The sequence below is a fragment of the Rhinichthys klamathensis genome, unplaced genomic scaffold, assembly GCF_029890125.1.
Source record: "Rhinichthys klamathensis goyatoka isolate OS25496 unplaced genomic scaffold, OSU_Roscu_1.1 h1tg000019l_1, whole genome shotgun sequence".
Taxonomy (NCBI): domain Eukaryota; kingdom Metazoa; phylum Chordata; class Actinopteri; order Cypriniformes; family Leuciscidae; genus Rhinichthys; species Rhinichthys klamathensis.
In genome coordinates, this window is record NW_026606570.1 from 5,049,992 (window position 1) to 5,073,269 (window position 23,278).

General features: G+C 37.4%; 2 protein-coding genes across 3 annotated transcripts in view; one reads left to right on the plus strand and one right to left on the minus strand.

Annotated features, from left to right (window-relative positions):
- rxrab (retinoid x receptor, alpha b) overlaps positions 1 to 6,328 on the minus strand; it is an 82,500-nt gene extending 76,172 nt beyond the window's left edge. For both annotated transcript variants that reach the window (XM_056236622.1, XM_056236614.1), the window contains exon 1: positions 6,103 to 6,328. In XM_056236622.1, coding sequence (XP_056092597.1) covers positions 6,103 to 6,130 — 28 coding nt within the window. In that variant the 5' untranslated portion in view covers positions 6,131 to 6,328. The remainder of the gene's footprint in view (positions 1 to 6,102) is intronic.
- The window catches only part of ppil3 (peptidylprolyl isomerase (cyclophilin)-like 3), a 242,276-nt gene that overhangs the window by 14,784 nt on the left and 204,214 nt on the right, over positions 1 to 23,278 (plus strand). The window lies entirely within an intron of this gene.

Sequence of the window (23,278 nt, forward strand, 5' to 3'; positions counted from 1 at the left end):
CTCCAAATTACACATTCATACTCAAAAACGACCCATCGAATGTTATCGTCATTGTGTACCAAGTATTGAGGTCTCTTTGTTCAGGTGCTGCGGTACTTTTATTATGTAGATATGGTGTCTACACAATATCTCCTGTATTATTTGCATAGATGTTTCTAAGTAAATTATACACTTTAAAAGCGTGGTTTATTTCAGTGTTATATTGTTTGATTAAAAAGTATTGCAAAGTTACCTTCAACTAAGTAAAAATTACTCAACAAACTTTTACTGGTCAAGTTAAAGGTACTTATTTTCTTTGTTAATTTTACTTAACTTAGTTAAGTAGAGTTTACTTAATTCCACATGTGAAATTTACTTAAAAAAAATCAGTGTGCAAAAAATTTTACTCAAGTCTTCTTTTTTTTTAGTGTGGATGGCGCGATTGACCAATCAGAATCAAGTATTCCACAGAGCCGTGTAATAATAATTTATTTTCCACAGAAGAAAGAAAGTCATTGAGGTTTAAAATGACATGAGGGTGAGTAAATCATGACAGAAATGTCATTTTTGTGTGTACTGTCCCTTTAAATTAAAGCATTATGTTAAGCTATCATGATGGTCATCTCTTCACTAAATTAGCAACGAATCAACTAATTATCAAATATCTAAAATAAAAAAACCAGAATCGCACTGGGGGCAATTCTAAAACAAGCCAGTGACTCAGAGGAACTAAACTTCCTTTCAAATTGCCGTCTTCTCCAGGGTGCAAATTGGATCCGTCTGTTCTATAGAGTGCAGCAAATAACACCTGTCTGAGTATCACATGAACAGTAGTTTGGGGGCCCCGTTACTGTTTAATGGAATTTTTTGGTGTGTATAATTTGCTGCTCTCATGGGAGAAAAAATGCAAGATTCATATCTCCATCAGATCTTATCTAAATTACTGACTGTTCTGCATTCACCCTGTAACATATCCTTCAAAAGAGCTAGAGTGTGAACAGGATGAGGAGACGAAAAGAGCAGTGAAAGGAAAACAGGGAGGAAAGGATACCACAATCAGACATGGTAGCTTTTATGGACCACATTTACAGTCAGTAGAGGTTTAAGTTACGATATGTTCTGACCTGCACTTTGAAGAATGTGCTGTCTGGAACAAAAATACATAAAACAGATGAAAGCATTAAAAAACATAGTCCTCCAGACTTCAAGAATAATGTGCACAGCTCAAAATGCATTTTTCACCATTTGTGCTCAAGAAACATTTATTATTATTACTAAAGTTGAAAATGGTACAGCTTAAAGGGATACTCCACTTTTTTTGGAAATAGGCTCATTTTACAACTCCCCCAGAGTTAAACTGTTGAGTTTTTGAATCCATTCAGCCGATCTCCGGTTCTGGCGGTACCACTTTTAGCATAGCTTAGCATACATCATTGAAGTGGACAAGACCATTAGCATTTCTAAAAAAAAAATGACCAAAGAGTTTCGATATTTTTCCTATTTAAAACTTGACTCTTCTGTAGTTACATCGTGCACTAAGACCGACGGAAAATGTAAAGTTGCGATTTTCTAGGCTGATTTGGCTAGGAACTATACTCTCATTCCTGCGTAATAATCAAGAAACGTCACTGCCGTACCATGAGAGCAGCAGGCGTAATGATATGACGCAGCGCCTGAAAATAGTTCCGTTGTGTTGACGGAAGGTGGCCTATTTTCAGGCGCTGCGTCATATCATTACGCCTGCTGCTCTCATGGTACGGCAGTGAAGTTTCTTGATTATTACGCAGGAATGAGAGTATAGTTCCTAGCCATATCAGCCTAGAAAATCGCAACTTTACATTTTCCGTCGGTCTTAGTGCACGATGTAACTACAGAAGAGTCAAGTTTTAAATAGGAAAAATATCGAAACTCTTTGGTCATTTTCTTTTTAGAAATGCTAATGGTCTTGTCCACTCCAATGATGTATGCTAAGCTATGCTAAAAGTGGTACCGCCAGAACCGGAGATCGGCTGAATGGATTCAAAAACGGTAAAACTCAACAGTTTAACTCTGGGGGAGTTGTAAAATGAGCCTATTTCCAAAAAAAGTGGAGTATCCCTTTAATATTTTTGTGGAAACATGATACTTTTTTTTTCAAGATTCTTTGATAAATAGAATGTTCAAAAGAACAGCATTTATGAAATCTTTTGTTACCATGTAAAGGTCTTTTATAATGTCACTTTTGATCAGCGTAATGCATCCTTACTGAATAAAAGTATTAATTTCCTTAGGGGAAAAAAAAAGACTGACACCAAACTTCTCATAGTGTATAATACTAGAGACTTAATTTTGGGACAGTATGAAAGCTTGGCATGTGCCTGCTTTTGCAGTCCCACAGCTGCTTTACTTACACTTGTGTGTATGGCCTGAAACACTTCTGTACACTATAATCTGGTGCCACAGACAGGGGTCAGTTTGCAAATATCAGTGTCCATCATGTGAAGTTGACCTTAAAAGTTTGCACCTGGTAATTAGACAGCTGGACCTCTCATTAACTTGTCTGGCGCAGCATGCAAAAACAAATATAGACAGAACTAAACATATTAGATAATTACACTGGCGGTGACCAATGTGCAAAATTAAAGTCCACACAGACACACACACACACACACACACACACACACACACGCACGGTACTTATGCTGCCAAAGATAGAAAGTGGGGATGGGAAAGGTATTGTTCATTCTTTACATTATCCAAATCCATTAACTTTAACTAAATTAGCATAAATAAGGTCAAGTGTAATCCCATTAACACAGCACCATAGAAAAAGGGTCTAAAACACTCTGTTAAAGAAGTTGTTAATGCCTGCTATTTTCAATTTTACTAAAATTTGGTGTTGATGACATCAAACACCTTCATGAATACACCTTTTACAAATACAGTCACATACAGTGTGGTCGCTGTGATTTTGCCAAGTAAGACATAGTCCTGCCTGTTTCAACATCTATTGTTGATCCTGGAACAACATTCCTGTCCAAAAACACAGTCCTAACCCTATCCCTATCCCTACCCCTAAACCTAACCCTACCCATAATGTATCCCTAAAATCAGAGGGAAATGATAGGTGAATAAAAATGGTGTAGAAGCCCCAAACCCTACACTTGACATTAACTAAAAAAAAATCTATTCCTCAAATCTGATTGGTTGATTGAAAATGTTGTTCCAGTATCAACAACAATGTTGATCTAGGAACATTTTCTACTTAGTGAATTCACGTTAACCCAAACGGTGGAGTCCAAAAGTCTACTATTGACAATATTTTATTTTATAATCAAACCATTCATGAAAACTGTATAACTGAAACAATATTCATGACTGTTTTAGTATTTGGTTTATCTTTCTTTTGATTTAATGACAGCATGAAGTACACCAAGATCGCACAAATTCAATGTCACACATTCACTTACATTGGTGACCTAGAAATTTAAAAGAATTCATATTCATTCAACTTCATAATGTTTCCTTCAGACATTTGGGGCCGTCTGTACTTTGTATGCTAAAGCTTCCTCTACATGTATGCAACCAAACAAGGACCACAGTACAAGGTGAAGAGTTGCCTTTATCAAGGAGTCATGCATACACTGCATATAGAGCAAATGATTAACAGAGTAGCTTTTTGAGCCGATCAAATATACCCCCTTTGACATCACTCATCAATTTCAAGCTGAAGAGCAGATGCTTAAATTGCAACAGTTTGAACAACAGTGAAACAAGAGATCTAAACACACACTCCCCCTCCAATGTGTGTGTGTATCACCTGACACTTCAGACAAACTTTCTCAAGTGCAGTTTGGCCCTCTGAGTAGTCCTGTCTGGAAACAGCCCGCGTTGCTTTTGATTTGGAGACAGACAGTGGCTGGAGGGTGTCTGAGAGACACTGTGACTTTAAGCAATTAACTTTCTCTTTAAAGCCGCTCTTATTAAACTGACAGCTGCAGACATTCACAAAGGACCAATCACCTCTTCAGAAACACAAAACTGTGCTGCCGTAAACCAAACTGGTTGTCTTTTATTGGGGTGGTCCGGCATCCCGTATACACCCCCCTCACTACCACAGACGGGCCTTCTTACAATGGGACCCTCTATTTCTTATTAACGCTCATGGACTTGGGACGCTCCAGGGAAAGGTTGTGGCCCCCAGAGACCAATATAGAGCAAACTCTAAAAATGCCAATAAAGTTGGGCACATTAAGCCGCAAAACTTGCTGTTTACACCGGAATTCCAACATGCAGGAAGAATATATAAATAGGTGGCTTGGAAAATGAATATTGTTACAAAAATGTTTCAGTGCAAGTTTACACAACAAGCTCTGTACCATCACATGTGTCATGAGTGATTACATTCTAAATCTCAATGACTACTGCCAAACTATGATTTACCAACCAAGCACACGTTTTCTCATTTGAGAGACAAGCAGAGGCTGATGATGTGGTTTAAGAGAAGCTCAGGTAAGAACAGACTACTCTTCCACTCTACACATCATTCACAATCGCAGCACATAATTACCAAGCGAACCAAAGAAAAAATAAAGAACTCGATAATTCCGACAGATCTAATAAAGTCTTCGAATCTCAGCGGCCTCAGAGCTCGGTGTACCGGCCTTTGAAGTTGGTTGAGATAACGAATGAAGTGTACTGACATCGATTTGTTAAGCTTTTATGGCAGGCCGATTTAACATTTATTCATTTAAACAGGCTTTTATATTACTAATACTTCTTTTGTAATTACTAGTCATTAATCAAATAGTGCTATCCAATATAGGTTACTCTTTATCTTAAGGTCCCCTTGTCAAAGTGCAATTACACAAATACGTACTGAGTAATATTAATTAACAACATGTACTTTCTTTAAAATTAGGGTTGGTTGTTTTAGGGTTAGCTTGTAATTATGCATAATTTACTGTTAATACTACAGTAACTACATGCGTAACACTGTAAAATAAAGCGTTACCCAATGATACTTCTTCCTCTGCTACTAGTCACTACTCCAATAGTGCCAAGTAAAAATTATATTGCCATTTTGCCATAGAATTGTAATGGGATCTGTGGTTCAGATATCAACTCACTTCTGACTTGTAGTCCCATGTATTTACAGAACTTTAGTACTCTTTATTAGATAATAGAACTTATTCAAGAGACTTAATGGGATTTATATAGGCTATCATTTGCTATAACGTTTGGTATCTCACTGGTTGCTTTTTTACTTGTGACGACTAGTCAGAATTGCTACTTTATAGTCGAGGGGATTTATAGTGAGACTGAAATATACAACAGGAATACAAACTACAGTTAATAAATAGCAGTGTCTATCAAATTAGTAAGAAAATTGGAATTGATAACAATTAGGCTATTTGAATAGTAGCCTGATCAATTAGTAAAACTGGAATAATAGCTAGTAACAACTGGAATACAGTCTGAAGTGGGTAGTTGAAATCTGAACCACAGATCCCTACTAAATTAGCCTATATGGCAATATATATATATTTGTTGTTAGTAGTTAGTTAGGCTACTAGTACTGACTATTAACAGTAACCACAATCAAATAAATTATTAAACGCATAAGAAAAGTAGGCTACTAGAGACATAAAATAGATACTATAGTAAGTTCACAATAAATATTTGTTTAAACGGCTTGCCATGAGCATTTAGAGTAATAAATGTGACAGCGCACAACTGAAGACTAGCGCGCTTTAATAAACTATTAACATTCACAGTTTGACTGGAGTGATCGCGACATGAATTAGGCTATTAGTCACACCTTAATTGCTCTAACACTGACTATTTTATTAAGATGATAAGATCATAGATATAAACTAATAATAAAGATGACAATCTTGCTCAACATCATTATATGAACTCTAGTAGCTTGCTTGCTCATTCCATTTAATTCCCATTATACCTGGCCGTGAAAAATGAAGAAATGCTATTATTTTAAGAAAAACGGGTTTAACTCCCCCATAGACATGCAGCATAGTTTCGTTTTGTTCAGCACTTCAGTGCAGAAACTGGTAGATGTCTGTACCTCTGCATGACATTAGCGTTAAGATAATAGAAACCATATTTCCCTTGAGTCAAACTCACCCAGAGACAAGAATGGTTTGGTTTCCATATTAGCGCATGCCAGCTTTCTTTCTTGTAGATAGTGATTTATTTTCCCAGTGGGCAAGCTATAAGATCCAGTAGGAAACGCCGTCAGACCAAAGCCAGAGATCCGCTGTCAAAATCCACTTAATATAACTAAAGTATCTACTTCAATCTCTCCATCCAGTTTGTAACTCCGCGAGAGCGCTCGCTCACTCACTCCCAGTATTCCTTCAGCGATCAAGCACTGCCTCACTATAGGGACCATACCAGGGGGGACTCTGATCAGCTGCCCTTTTGCAGCGACAAGCCACTTCTACTTTTTACAATGTGGTACTGTTGCCAATGCCAAAACCCCCTTCGACCTATAAAATAAATGACAATAAAACAATACATATGTGTATTTCGCAATATTTATATGTGTATGACAATTGCTTTTGTTATATAAACGAAAAAAACAACAACAACATTTAATTGGTTTATCATTGAAGAGCTATTAAAACAATGATGTTTCCTCCCCCTGAATGAATAAAAACATTTATCTGTAATATTTTTTTTCTCTTTCAACCTCAGGGTTGTCTATCTATAGAAAAACTAAATGTGCCACTGTGTGTGTCATCACACTGGTGTTGTATCCTCCAGGGAATTCATCATTAATTAATGTACATGGCACATTAAAGATCAAAACCATCATCAGCATTATGAAACGAGTATTTAAATGAATGTGGCTTTACTCAATGCCAAGGGGAATTAATGTGAGGTGGAGATATATTTTAATATCATTTTAATATTCATGGTATATTAAAACCTGACATAAAAAGCCTATTAAGAGAAATACAGTAGAAATAATGGTTGCAAAATGAGAGACGGTATCTTATTGCAGTAGAGAGACAGTATTTTATTACAGCAAGTTCTGCAATAAAAACGAAATGCATCCACATAAAGGACTTTCTATGTGCAACCACATAATTTTATTATCTTTGCTAAACTCTTTCCTCCGGTTTCACAGACAAGGCTTAAGCTAGTTCCAGACTAAAATGCATGTTTGAGCTGTTTTAACCGAATGTAACTTGCACTGACATAATATCTTAAATATGTCAGTGCCATTGTTTTGTCTCAAGATGGACACCATGCCTTTTTTTCTAATGCATGCTAATAAAAGCTATTTAAATGCCCTAATTGAACTAAGGCCTAATCCTGGCTTAATCTAAGCCCTGTCTGTGAAACTGGGCCTTTTCACTTCAACAGTAAGTGCATTTTTAACAGAGTAACTGGGATCTTTGAAATGTTGCTAATACTCATGTAATCTCTTCAAGCAGGTCAATGTCATGAGCTCTCCTTTGTGGAGAAGATGTAAGTGAGCTTTCGCACAAGTCTTAACATTGAGAACAATATATTGCACCTAATGTGGGTTTTGATAGTTTGGGGTTCATATGTTATTAGCTGTGTCATCTGATTAGATGTTTGTTTAAATGGCTATTTACAGCCTTGAATTTTCTGTCCTATTGGTCTGCATTATACTGTACTAATTCAGTGCAAACTTGACACCTCTCCAATAATGCTTGTCTGAGCAAAGAAAATGCTGCCTCAGTCAGATCTAATTAAATGGTAAGTTTAGAGGTCAAATAGCCTTTCAAAGCAAATGGCACAGTTCAACATCTGAGTTCTATACTGCAACTCATAGCTGTAAAAACGGATGAGGAGAGAGTCATAGGTTACAATAACAGCTGGTGAGATTGGGAGAGCATACTCACTTTTCAAATAGTATCATTCTCTGAGGCATTCCAAGAAAGATTGCAATTATTTCTTAGTTCTAGAGAGAATGTATCATCCAGTCATCCAAATGTGATTCATTTCAAATATGATGTATCTTTTTCACTGATATCTATATTTCACCTATACAATGTAGTATAAAATATAAGGACCAGTTCAGTTTTAGAATGCAGTCCAAACAAATTCAGTTTCCTTTCTTATTTTAATATATCATTGAATACGTATTAAAATAATTTATTAAAAAAATAAACATTATTTTACTGCAAGAATTTTAAATATTACTTCATGCCATATATTGTTATGCTTTAAACATTGATAGGAAATGTCAACCTCAGTCAGGATGAAAGCAGTGTTTTCTTATTCGTGTGTAGATGACAGACAGTAGAAGTGAGTTTGATCGGTGGAGGTCTTAGGTTCACATTCCTCACTATCGCTCAAGAACACAACTCTGAGGACTGTCCTGTAAACTTCAACATCGTGCAGGAAAAAAGAAAGTTTTTTAACGTTTTTAAAAGTAGTCTCTTCTGCTTACCAAAGGCTGCATTTATTTGATTAAAATATTATATTCAATATATATTTGAAATATTATCACAATTTGAAATAACTGTTTTTTAAGTTGGATATGTTTTCAAATGTAATTTCTTCTTGTGATGTAATGCTGAATTTTCAGCATCATAGTCTTTCATGTTGAAAACAGTTGTGTACATTTTTTTTCAGGATTCTTTGATTAATAGAAAATTCAAAAGAATAGCATTTATTTGAAATATAATCTTTAGTAACATTATAAATGTCTTTACTGTCACTTTCGATTAATTTACAATTCAAATTTACAGATCAATTTTATGATCAATAAAAGTTGCTGAATAAAAGTATTAATTTCATTAATGTCTTTCAACGGTAGTGTATAATGTTACAAAAGCTTTCTATTTCAGATAAATGCTGTTCTTTTGAAATTTATTCGTCAAAGAAAATTGTACACAACTGTTTTCAACATCACAATGATAATAAATGTTTCTTGAGCAGCAAATCAACATTTTAGAATGATTTCTGAAGGATCATGTGACACTGATTTTGCTGGAATTTTCAGCAAAATCAGTGTCACATGATCCTTCAGAAATCATTCTAATATGCTTTGATCACAGGAATGAATTACACTTCAAAATATATTCAAAGAAATAAATGCAGCCTTGGTGAGCAGAAGAGACTTATTTTAAAAACAATCAAAGTCTTTCCGACCCCAAACTTTTGAACTGAAGTGTATATCCTAATTCAGAACTGTTGTTACGGAATTTATTTATATACAGCCATACCAATATATATATAAATAAAATAGTTAGCTAGCCTCTTTATCACTTGGCTGTTACAGGTTTTGTAATTACTCTGTCAGATACCGTCTATACTCTCAGGAACTGTTTTCCTACAGAGATTTACTGTGTACAACTGAAATGAGAACAGCACAACTCTTAGAACAGGAGCAACTCCATCAAACTGTGATATTACCAGGGGTTAGTGATAGGGAACCAGAATCCTTGTGCAGTGTGACTTTCTCAGGGAGACAAATTGAGATGTGTCTCACTGACTGATCCCTTAAGGATCAACGCCAAGTGCAGGGGCTCAGTGGCAGGAGTGATTTAGTGCGTCTCACTCTCTCTGCTGGTCAGCCACTGTGGAGGAAAGAGAGGGGCAATCAGCCTCGTCATAAATCTCTACACTTCCTCCCACCATCACCAGTTCAAGAGAAATACCCCCCAACCCCCTCGTACACAGCCCATTAAACCTGTTTGCCCCCGGACACACACACACACACGCACGCATGCACGCACGCAAACACACACACACACACACACGCATGCGCGCACACACACACACACACACACACACACACACACACGGTCCAACATTGCATCAAGTAAACAGTAATTTCAAGTCTGTTAAATGCATCCATCATGAGAGTTCTGGAAAAAAAGTGTCATGAACTAAATGTAAAAATGTTTGGACTGGTGAATGTATGGAAGAATTATAGACACGCCTGCAATTAAAGGAATGGCTAATGGAAAATGAAACATTCTGTAATCATGCATTTACTCTCATGTTGTTTCAAACCCATATGCTGTTAGTTTGTCCATGGAATGCAAATATACATCATATATGTAAAACGCACACTACCATTAAAAAGATCAATTTTTTTATATTTAAAAAGTAATAATGCGAAATAAAGTGTAAAAATAAACTATGTATATTCAAATGTCATTTATTTATTTGATGGCAGAGGCTGAATTTTACTCCAGTCATGTGGTGCAATAAACAAACAAACAAACAAACAAATAAATAAATTAAACATTTATTATTATTATCAATGTTGATAACAGTTGTGCTGCTTACTATTTTTGTGGGAAAAAAGGATCAGGATTCAGGATTCTTTAATCGAATTGAACGTTCAAAAGAACAGCATTACGTAACATTATAAATGTCTTTACTGTCATTTTTGAGCAATTTAATGCATCCTTGCTGAATAAAACTACAATTTTTTTTTTTTTATCACAACCCCCAACTTTTGAACGGTAGTATATATATTAAAATTTTATATTATAATTACATTATGTATAAAACTTTACATTTTTGGGCGAAGTATTCCTTAATCTTTGACCTTTAAAGTTATGGTTGACCATCTCTCCATCAGATTATAATCAGATCTTTTTTTCTTGCTTCTTGCAATGTTATAAGATTCATGTTTTATGCAAAATGCACATCCAAAATTTACAAGCGGTGAGTATATTCCAGCAGAGCACAACACTAAATGAAAGAAAATACATATACTGAAATACATTGTTCAAAGCAGTGAGGCCCAGTTCCGCTGTATGAGCTTCAGTATGAGTCGAAGGATTTACTGCTGTGAATAATTAGTAAGTGAAGTGTGGCTGACTTCTCCATCGCCCTAGATACTTGGCACACTCTCTCCCTGTTTGCATCTCCACCAGTGTATCCAGATGGTCAACTCACCATGAACTCCCTGGGCTAGTTGCACCATGCAGCCTGCATATTATTTATCAATAACTGCCGTCCTATCAGGTGCTGGAACACCAAGAGCACTCAGCGGTTAGGAGACAGTAGGGGGGCAAACATGTAAACACGTGCACACAGACACACACACACACGCACAACCACAGGCTCTGACACTGACCCAACATCTGCTTTTCATTAGCATCCAGCACACACACGCTCCCTTTCTGTGTCTCGCTCACTCGCTCGCTCTATATACATTCACAACAACAGACTGCTGTTGCTCAAAGAGCTGTCAACAGTTAGGACTTTCTCAAGACGTAAAAGGCAGAGAGAGCCATTCGGAGGGAGAGAGACAGAGGGAGAGAGGCAAACAAAAGGGCACCATATGGAGAGGGTGCTTAGAAAACCACCTGGCTCTTACAATATGAGTGCCAAGTCTGTAACGTGAATGACCTGTCCTTAAATACTTAAAGTACAGATGCGACACGTGGGTGGAACTTACCTTAAAGTCTCTTAACTAAATGTAAAGAGCCTACAAAAATAATAAATATAAAAAAGTGATAAACACAAGTGGGCAAACATTGGGCTCTAAAAAGTATTAAAAAACTTAAAAGCGCATGGATTTCTGTGTACAGTATTATAAAACACAATATAAAGTTGGTTAGGTTTAAAATGATAAAACAATAGATTTTCTGTTCAAAATTAGGATAAAATTATTGTGACACTTCTAATTGTCAAACATTAGTAGATCATGTCCATAGTTAATGTGATGAACAACACCTGTGTGAACTTGAGGACAACTAACTTTGCGTCCACTAAAACCATGCGACCAGTTGGTTTAAATTAATTGCAAAAAGTTTGATATTTTATATCTATTAAAGTAAAACTTATGTGGATTTTAACCCTGTAAAGCCGGACATATGAAATAATAGTCAGACACATCATATAGTCTTTTTAATCTTTTCTAACCAATTTAAAGGTGGGGTATGTGATTTTCTTTTTTGACCATTTTTTCAAAATCACTTGAAATCCTTTTCCTAACCCACTTACAGCCACTGAGTTAGAAGCACTGAAATGAAAATTAAGCAATTTAATCATCTGTGGAACGGGCAGGACTCGAAAAACTCCAGCCAATCATTTCCAAGACCACCTAGAATCATTGGACAGAAAATGCGTCAATCAAACGGTCGTACCATACCCCCCTCCCCCCATCCCCCTCACACGCGTGTCCCCTTCGTGCGCATACTCAAAGCTCGTGACCCAGTCACAGTAAGTGCAAGTCGCCCCGGAGAGAGAGAGAGAGAGAGAGAGTAAGTGCAATCTCGCGCATCTGAGTTTTGCAGATGCATGATTGCGCGTCCATGTTCTTCGAATGGGTGGAGTCAGGGCCAGCGTTGGAGGAAAGAAGGTAGGACCTTTTGAGTTGTGTATTTTCAAAATCTGCCGGCCGTTTTGCAAATCCCATTCCCTACCTTTAGCACATCCTTGCAAAAAAGATAGAAAAAAAACTGAAAAAATGACTGACCCCAAACTTTTGATCGGTATTGCTACAAAAGATTTCTATTTTAAATAATTGATGTTGTTTTTAAACTTTTTATTCATCAAAGAATCTTGAAAAAGGTATCACAGGTTATAAAAAAATATTAAGCAGCACAACTGTTTCTAACATTGATAATAAATCAGCATTTTAGAATGATTTCTGAAGGACCATGTGACACTGAAGACTGGGGTATGGCTGATGAAAATTCAGCTTTGCATCAAATAAATAAATCATAATTTTAAAGTATATTAAAATATAAAAAACATTATTTAAAATTATAATAATATTTCACAATATAACAGTTTTTTTCTGTATTTTTTATCAAATAAATACAGGCTTGATGAGCATATGATACTTCTTTAAAAAACATTAAAAAGTAATGTTTCCAAACTTGAGTATCATACGTCTGGCTTTCATGGCTCATATAGTAAAATATGTAAAATAGAATATGGAGCTCACACCCGAGGAGGAAAAACACCTCAGTTTGATTCAGAGGACCAAACTGAGCAAAAATATGCAATTTGGTGCAGTTGCTGATATGTACAGTATATGGCCAAAAATCTTTATATATAGTATTTTTATTGACTTTCTCATATATTTTGTTGTTTTATTCTTCATTTTGAATTTAAGGAACATCATTTGAATTTTAAAAAGAAAGAAAAGCTTTTTTTTGTTCTCGTTTACCATCATCTCATACTGTATTCATAATTTGAAGCGCTCCCAAGCTCACTGTTGATTTACAGCTGCTTACTGTGCTTACTGTATATGTTGGCCATCACAATCTCCCCTATAGGCGGCCCCTCACACTAAGATTCTGCCATTTTGTAGTCAAGCGAACTTCACTAGAGAGTGGGTCAGAGTCAGGTCAACTCACAGGCTCTCTACCATCATCAGACCAAGAGTCTAGTGTAACCCCTCACCCTCACATGCCCCCTAAGAACATGCTCTTTAGAGTCAATTTGGAGCCATTTGGACCTTAACAGTGGGCTATTGGTTTCTGCTGCTTAAGTGATGGTGTTACCCCAAGTACAATAAGAAGAACAACTGTAATTTAAACATTAAAAGAACAGTTCAAATGGGATGGGTGTATTTTTGGTTTATGAAACAATTTTTCTCTTTCTTTTATAGACAGAAGGCCAACTGTTTCTTCCGAGGCCGAATATATATTTTTTTTAATTGTCTGGATCAATATTAACTAAACCTGAATGTATGTGAATTGCAATCCGTTACATCATATTTAAATTTAGTCATGTGCAAGATACTATTGTTTTTCAATAATTTCCTCCTTTAAATTTTTTGACTTTTCTGAGCTGTTGAAATGTCTCTTTTGTCCCCCTGATTTTTTTTTTTTTTTCAGTACTTAGTTTTAAATCTATTGTATTATACATAGTTACATTCACTGTGATTGAAATGTAACAAGAGTGTTCAGATTCCTCAAGCCAAAAATAAATGGAAAGCAAGAAAAAAAAAGTGACGTGGTTTGATGACTTGTGGATGATACGCACACTTTATGCTACAGGGTGAAGGATGCAGGAGTGAGTTTTGTGTAAAATTGTGTTGGAGCACTGATAAATGATTTACACACTTGGCCTTTGGGGTTTATTTATGCTTATAACCCTCCTAAATGTAAATGTAAATACATAGAAACAATAATTCTTCTTTTGAATACAGTTTAGTGTTTTACTTGTTTTTTGTTTTTTTTTTAAAAAAAAGAAGAAATTTTGCTCTCTATCCAACAAAACTGTACAATGAGAGCAGAAATCTCTCTCTCTCTCCTCTCTCTTTCCCCAAATAATGTTCCCTGTGATAAATGAACAGAGTCACAGATGCTGTGATTATAATTTTGTCTGATATCAAATCTTTCAGCTACATCTTCACACCTCTGGCAACCCAAAGTTCTTGTTTCTCATTCAAGCTTAAAGGCTCTTGCAAAATGAAAATCCACATCCATTAATAAAAGTGAATTCTTTAAAAGATCAATTTTATGCAATGCGTGTGTGTGTGTTCGGTAGATGTTTTGTGATCATTAAAACAACATTTTATTTGAGAAGCAAAATTGTATACTGTATATACATATATATATATATATATATATATATATATATATATATATATATATATATATATATATATATATATATATGTATATATATACCTTACACAGTTTTACTTCTCAAATGAAATATACAGTATGTTGTTTGTTTTAAGGATCACCGAACATGTACTGTCTGGAATATTAATTATCTAATTCTTAACAAATAAAATGAATAGAGGCCAATCCTTTCATTAACCATAGCACAACAGTCAAATATACAGTAGATCTTTCACACTTTTTGAAATTTGGGAAGTGCAAAAATGCTCAGTGAAACTGACTTGAGTCAAAATTGGCTCCTTGTGACCATGGTCGACTCACACAGTGAGGAAGTATCTCTGTACAAATTAAGCTTTGTAACAAAATTATCATCCTTAATGTGGGAGACACAGATGTCATAATATGAGTGTGACCAAGTGACTGTCACTGTAGAGCTGCTGGTGTTGCTTAAGGGTGACATTTCTGCCCCCCTATTACCCCCATAAACATCACTGTGTATGGCTTGAGACGTCAAAGCAGCTCGGAATAGCAAAAATATGATGTCATGCACTCTGATCACATGCCTTTTGTTTCTGTCTGATATGTGTGATTCAAATGTCTTGGAAAAAAGAAACATGATGAGAAGAATCACATGTCATAAGTATAACTCTATGATCTACGAGAAGCAGTACACGGGCTTCAAAACCATCAGCAAAAACATATTGCATTGGCTGTAATCTATTTACCAGCACAAGTTACAAATTTTTCAGATCATTTGTAATTTCTGAGCTAACAGAAATATTCTGGGCTCATTACAAGTTACACTCAGTCGACAGCATTTGTGCCATAAGGTTGAATACCACAAAAATCATTTAAATAAAATATATGTGAATAATTATATTATACATTTTTAATTTTAATTATTTTTCCATCCTTTAAAAAGGAAATTGGCCAATTTGTAAATGTTAAAATACTCACTATTTCATAGCCATGAGGAGTAAACAATATGCGTGTTAACATGATTTTAGTACAAAATTGTTTACTAACCTTTTCTGTGTACTTATTATAATTTGTTGAAAATTTTTACAGCTCAAAAAAAAAAAAAAAAAAATCATTGGTCTCTCACTATAACCTTGATTTTCACTTCAGAAAATATTCCTTTAAATCCGTGTGTTATTGGACTTATTGGTTATATGGATGTGTTGGTTTCTATCTCTTTCTATCCCTTTGTGTTCTGCGGCTGCCCTTGAATTTCTCAACAAATCCAGCCTTCTCAAGTGATTCGTACTAAACTAACATCAGGTAGTATTAGAGATCATACAATTCTGCCTCAAGCTTAAAAAAAAGAAAGAAAAAAAAACCTGCCTTTTGAAAGTGTCGCTGTGAAGTGCTGACAGGACATTGTCATTTGATCTTAATTCTACCCTGCCACACAATCCACTAAATTACAATGACACAAGCCATTAGCCAGCACCTACAACCTCCCAATCCCCTCTCCCATTTCTGGCACGGAAAGCCTCAAGGTTTATTTTCACAGCTCATGTTACTGACCCAAAGTGGACATCTGAACAGTCTCGATAGAGGACAATCAAAAAGAGGGATTGAAAACTGGATGCGTTATAAATGAGTAGACATGATTATACGAAACAGAGATAATAAAGATTAAGATAAGGAATTATATACATTTTTACATTCCAAATTTTTCATCTGTACAGCCACGAGCAATTTAAAACAATCAGATCAGATATACTTACAACTTCAATTTTACTGATTAGAGAACATAGATTAAAGAAACATTGTTTACTTTAAGCGTATTATTGCATTGAGAATTGGCCATCAAGTCTGTTTTCTAAACTGTCTTTTAGTGAAGTCCAAAACAGAGTATTTAAGTCAGTTTTCTTGTTTGAGCTGAAGCCATATTGTCAAGACTCAGTGTGTTCAGCTCTTTTGAAACATAATTCTATCATTCTGAACATCACAGAGTGGGGTTCTCTCTCAGAGAAGTGTACATTACAGAGACCAGACATTAACGACGATTTAATTATTAAGTTCCTCTGTTAATTACTTCCTGTGTCAACAGCCTCATTTTTACATTTGTACACAGGGATTCATTTTGAATTCACTAAATTAAAATGTTTAGTTAGGTTGACACAATTTAGTTAATTTATGTTGGTACAACCTATAATTTTTTTATTAATTTTCAATCAAGCAGTGTCCTTTATCATTATACACAATGAATATAAAGGAATTACTAAGAAAAGACAGGTGTCAGTAGAAAATGTCCTACTGAACATAAACATTAAAATAAACTAACACATTTCCCTTTACTGAAAAACATAAAATAACACTTAATCCCTAATTTTACTCTCATAATGCAGACCCTATACAAAGTATGCTGGGAACTACAGATCCACTGCCCAGGGCTGCATTTCTCAAAAGCACCATGAGCCAAGTTGAAGACCATTGGTGGCAATGGCTCTGCGATCTACTTAGGCTTACGATGCTTTTGGGAAACGCAACCCAGTTAGTTGTCAACCAAAATTATTTAATTAAAAATATATATATATTTAATAAAATGTATTTAATTAAAATGTTTTTTTTTTTTAAATAAAAATATAATAATAATAATAAAAATATTTAATTTAAAAAAAGTATTTTATTTCAATTTAATTAAATTTTATGGTCCCACTTTATATTAAGTGGCTTTAAGTACTATATACTTACATTGAAATTAATAATTTGATACGATGGACTTATTGTGTACATACATGTTTTTACATTGTACTTATATTTTAAAAATACCAGCATGTAATTACAGCTGTAATTGATTTATGTAATTGTAAGAATTATACATAATGTGTATAATAATAATGTGTAAATCTTTGTCCTTCAGAGCAGATGTCCTGTAGCTGACACGAGTCACAACTATACTGCTCTCTATTGGTGTGGTGCAGTCCTAGTGCAAATGTGTGGAATGTGTCCATCCTGAGCTTTATTGGAATTTGTCAATGTAACTCAATTAAGTTAAAACAGCATTCCATTGTTTTATGTTACATTAACCTGATTGAATTAGGTTACAACAACAAACTTAGATTTTATCGGTAAATCAGGTTAAAGTACCTCCTTAAAGCAACAACTTCACATGTTCACTATGTATGTATGTATGTATGGATGGATGGATGGATGTAATTGGAAATAAGACTGCACAGATTAAACTAATCTATAAATGACATCATGAAATAATAATAAATAGCTTTACCATTTATTATGCATGTATGTGACAGTGTCACATTATTGCCATATACTGTACTTTTCAATATAGTCGGTGCTAGAGCTGTAATAGGACTGTGGTGTGCCGGCCCCTCTCAGCCTACAGAATTGCATAATGCTCAGTGAACCCATTATGAAGCCTACAGAAATTACATCAGAGAACAGATGCCTGACTTTGTCATGATCCTTCACATTAACAGTCTCTATAATGCAACAGAAACTCTACACTGGTGTACTTACAGTTGTGTGGTATTATCCAGCATCATGCCCTGGAGACAATTGTCATACAATGTGTCAGACATACAGAAACACTTCTTTAACTATTCCCACACTTCTCCAATCCAATAACATCAAACAATCATGTTTTCTATGGCCTCTTAACCATACAACAGAGCACTTATGTAGTAATGACAATGATAAACAGTCTCAATGTAAACACAGCCTGTTGTTTGGATCTTTGCGCACTAAAAAAAAATAAGGCAATCAGTTGACGGCCATGTTGTGCGCTCATGTAAAGCTGAATGCTCCACTGTTCCACATTCTATAAAATCATATGTAGCACTTAGCGGTTGAAAACACTAAAGCACTGTCAGATCTGTGGTGGACAAGTAGGAGGGGAAGAGTAGAGAAAATGACCCATTATGGTAAAAAAACCCCCAAAAAACCTGCTGCTCTCACTACGTTTGATTGGGCCAAATATGAACTGTTGTGCCCAGCATGTGATTCAAAAATACATCGAAATTGTTACCAGTAGGGGTGAGGAAGTGTAACTTTCTTGTGTTTGTTTATTGATAGAAAGATTTCAAAATTGTACAGCACGTTTGCACAGAAAACGACTCAGGTTACGACTGTAACCCTAGTTCCCTGAGAAGGGAACGAGATGCTGCATCGATGATGCTTTGGGAATGCCCCTGCGTGATTGCGTCTGAAGCACTTGTGTCAACTAGTGTAGACTTGGAATTAAGCCTTTTTTCCCTGTTATTATTTGATTCAAGGAACCGGACACCAGTTATCTTGCCAAGAAAAATCTTTATTCGTCAGCATAGGAGAGAAACTTGAGAAGATGTTGTATTCGTGCCAGGTCTATGTGTTCCCAGTGTTTCTCTGCCATAGTACAGTGAGATTGAGCTTATATACACCACTGAGTGACTTTCAGCTTCCTTGTAAGGTAGAAAAGTGAACCTCATGCTTACACATGATACAATCCACTTTCCGTATTAAGAAACTATCCTCAGTGTATACATTTGTGGTACATTTGCATCAGTTGAAAAACATTCCTTTCCTTGTAAAGAACATGCCAACTGTACACATTTGATGCATCATCATCATTGGAACATCTCTGCTCAGTGAACGTTGCATTGCACACATACCTCTAAGCAAAATACATAACTCTCCCAGCTCCCCTCCCTGTGTCTAAAATATGATCCTTAAACACATGTGTCCATGCAATCTATAGTCTAACTCGTGCATTTTAAACGTCATAAGATAATACAACTGATTATGAATACTAATAAAGAATAATAATGCAGATACATAATATTAAATAATAAAATTATATTAAAAGATGAAATTTTAGTCTTCAACTAGTCCAATGGCGAGAGTGAGCGCCACGAGCGGGTGACGTGACGACCAGGAAAGGATAAAAGCACATTTGGTCTGACTGGCGTTAGCTTCGATTTAGCCGAACCAAAACGATTACAGGAATGCAGGGAGTATGGCAAAGTGACACAGCTTCTCGTTCCCTTCTCAGAGAACTAGGGTTACAGTCGTAACCTGAGGCGTTCCCTTTCGAGGGAACTTGCGCTGCGTCGATGACGCTTTGGGAACGAGAATGCCCAAACGCCATATGAACCAGAGCCTGTCTGTGTGAATACTGAGAGCACAACTAAGACAAGAGCAACTGTGATCTTGGGGCATCGCCCAGGTCGAAGAGGACCAGCCTGCCGCATACCACATCCTGGAGGGATACCTCCTTATATAATAAGGCTTTCTAAGCCGCCATACTCCTGTCCTGGCCTACAAGTACCAAGGCGGAAACGTGCACCAACGGGTTATCTCGGTGTGGAGCCTCCATTACCCGGGCCTCAGCCCCTGCCTCAACAGGATGTCTGCTCCTACATTCTGATGTCTCGGAATATAAACCGTTCTCAGGGAGAGCAGTTTCCCTAGGGACCACAAGATAATCTGGTGCGCCAGTTTGCATAGTGGACGTGAACGCAGATCCCCTTGATGAAATATAAAGGAGACCACCAACGTGTTGTCTGTGCGAACAAGCACGTGATGGCCCCTCAGGTCTGAAAGGAAATCAACACATTGAAGACCACCATCATCTCCAGGCAGTTTATGTGCCATGAATAGGGTTGGGTACCGAAACTCGATGCCAATAGGGAACCGGTTCCGACGTAAACGGTAGTAACCAGACCGAATAAGAACGACAATTTCGGTGCCTGATTTCGGTGCCTGACTTAATTAGGCACACACGCACACACACACAGTCTCTTCTGTCTCGCATGCGCACTCTTGCTCGCAAGGTTTGGCTGCATTTTCACGTGTAAAATTACGCGTCAGAACGCCCTCTGGGTGTGCCGATAGTCTGAATCCATATAGAATCAAGCCAAAACATTGGCTGATGGCGCGGGCGCCGCCTCGACGCACTTACGTCGTCATATTATGTTGGCGCGCGCGCGCCATCTGCTCCTCAGATTTCTTTGCCGAAAAAGGAAGCTGGTCAGCAGCGCAAGAAGCTTGGCAGCGTCTCGTTCCCTATTAAGAGAACATAGGTTACACCAGTAACCAGAGATGTTCTCTTTCATAGGTTCACTCAACGCTGCGTAGCTAAGAAGCAGTGGATTTGTATTTGTAGGCTGCTGTATCACGTGCCGTTTGAACTGACGCGCTACAGCGATCTGTCACATTTCAAAGAGCCAAAACGTTATTTATTGTGTGAATCTCGTAAAAATATTGACAGAATCTGACAGCTGTGGATTTGTTCCATATCAAAAGTAACCTTGTCTGTCGGTGTCAGTGTCCTCTTTGTCCGCGATTTTTCTCTGCGTGAGAAAATTGATGTGTGGCGTGAGAGCGTGTGAAAAGGGTCAATTGCGTGAGTCTCACGGTCAATGCGTGAGAGTTGGCAGCTCTGCCTGCTAGTAATCTCTATTAATCTCCAGTATTATTACATGGTTTGATACAATATTGTTTTATTTGATATTATGTAAATGTGAATTTTTATTTTATATTGGTTTTATTATTATTTGTATTTATATTGTTTAAAGATTTAAGTTAATATTGTGTCCAGTTTGGCCCTGCAAATAAAAGGGTATTATTTTTTGATAAAGTGTGTGCGGTTTCGTTTTTTTAAGTACCGTTTCAAGAACCGTTTAGGCACCGGAACCGTTTAAAAAATACCGAGTAGGTACTGGTATCGGATAAAACCCAACCGATACCCAACCCTAGCCATGAAAGAGCTGAGCTGAGCTGAACGCTATTACCGCTCCCCAGCCAGTGAGGGAAGCATCTGTCGAGAGCGAAACTCGATGGCAAAGAGCTCCTAACACTGGAGCCTGGGATAGGAACCAAGGTTTCCTCCATATAACCAAGGCGCGGAGACACCGCTGCGTGATCTTGATCATACGAAGTGGGTTTCCCTCTCGGGGGAAAACCCTTTGGACCTGAGCCACCACTGCATGGGTCTCATGTACAGCAGGCCAAAGGGTATCACATTGGCTGCCATGAGGCTTAACAGTCTCTGAAACTGTTTCACAGTGAGTGACTGGCCTAGCTTTAACTCTTTCGTGGCTGTGAGGTTAGCAGCTACCCAAGCGGGCGATAGAACGGCTCACATCGTGACTGAATCCCAAACCACACTAAGGAAAGTGGTTCTCTGTAGTGGAGAAAGCACACTCTTCTTGGCATTGAGTCCCAACCCCAATTTCTGCATGTGTGTGAGGACGACATCTCGATGCCGAACCGCCAACTGCTCTGACTCCGCTAGAATCAGCCAGTTGTCTATGTAGTTCAACATGCGTATGCCCTGCAGCCTGAGCAGGGCCAGAGATGCATCTACGCATTTGGTGAACATGCAGGGTGATAGAGCTAGACCGAATGGAAGCACCCGATATTGGTACTCTTTGCCACCGAAGAAAACCTCAGGAACTTCCTTTGCTGAGGGAGGATGGAGACATGGAAGTATGCATCTTTTAGATCTATCTTGACAAACCAGTCCTCTGATCTGATTTGAGTCACGATCTGTTTGAGTGTCAGCATTTTGAACTTGAGTTTATTGACTGCACGATTCAACTGACGAAGATCTAGTATAGGACGCAACCCCCCATCCTTTTTCGGAACAATGAAGTAACGGCTGTAAAAACCCGATTCTCTGTCGGGTGAATACACCTGTTCTATAGCTTCCTTCGCTAATAGAGTCACTTCTTGCTTCGGGATGCTCTAACGCAGTGGTTCCCAAACCTGTCCTGGCGACCCACCAACACTGCACGTTTTCTTTGTCTCCCTAATCAAACACACCTGATTCAACTCATGCTAATGAGTTGAATCAGGTGTGTTTGATTAGGGAGACAAAGAAAACGTGGCCAGGACAGGTTTGGGAACCACTGCTCTAACGAGCCTGCTCGGGATGCACTAACGTGAGCAACACCCTGTTGTAACATGGCGGACGAGAACCAAACTGGATTCTGTAGTCTTTCTCTATGATCTGCAATACTCACTGAGATATATTTGGCAGATTCTTCCATTCTGTCAGATAGTCTACTAAGGGTACCAGCCTCTCGAGACTGGCCTCTGGTATAATTGGAACAGCCACTTCGGTGACCTGAAGCATACTGGCAGGAAACAACCGAACTGACTGTTTTTGAACCCCCCTCAGAGGGTGTGAATTTGACGCAGTGTCGCGGTGACACTATCCTTTACAAGGAGTTTGCTAATGGCTGGGGCTGCTCCGCCCAGCAGCCCCCCATTTACGCCTTACCCACCAGCACCATCGTAGTTCTAACCGGCCTGGAGGGTAATGACGAGCCTTAAAGGGAGTGTAGTGGCAATTTTAATGATATTCATTGATCTTTAGTGAAATATAGATGATTCAAAGAATGTCACATGTGTGTCTCACTTGTAGTGAGAGAAGATTCTGTTTATGTACCTGGGGAGGCAGAAGAGGGAGACACTCCAGAGAACAGACGAACAGGACCTCTGACCTAGATGTCAGAAGGCCATTTTGGTGCAGGGGGGGGCTTATTGGGCCAACTAGTGACGTCTATGGAAAACTACTGGGAGGAAGGCTCTGGGGGGAAGAAGGCCTTGAAACTAAGATAAAAGCTAGTTCAGTCTGTCTGGGGGTGTGTCACTCTTCTGCACAGGGTAACAACTGTGTATTAGACTGCTCCTATTCTTGCAAGAATAAATTCTTCTATTTTATATAATTTGACTCTGAGTGTCTCTTACGCAGTGATGTTTGCTTGAGATGAATTTTTGCCACAACAGTTTTGGTGTCAGAAGTGGGATTCCTT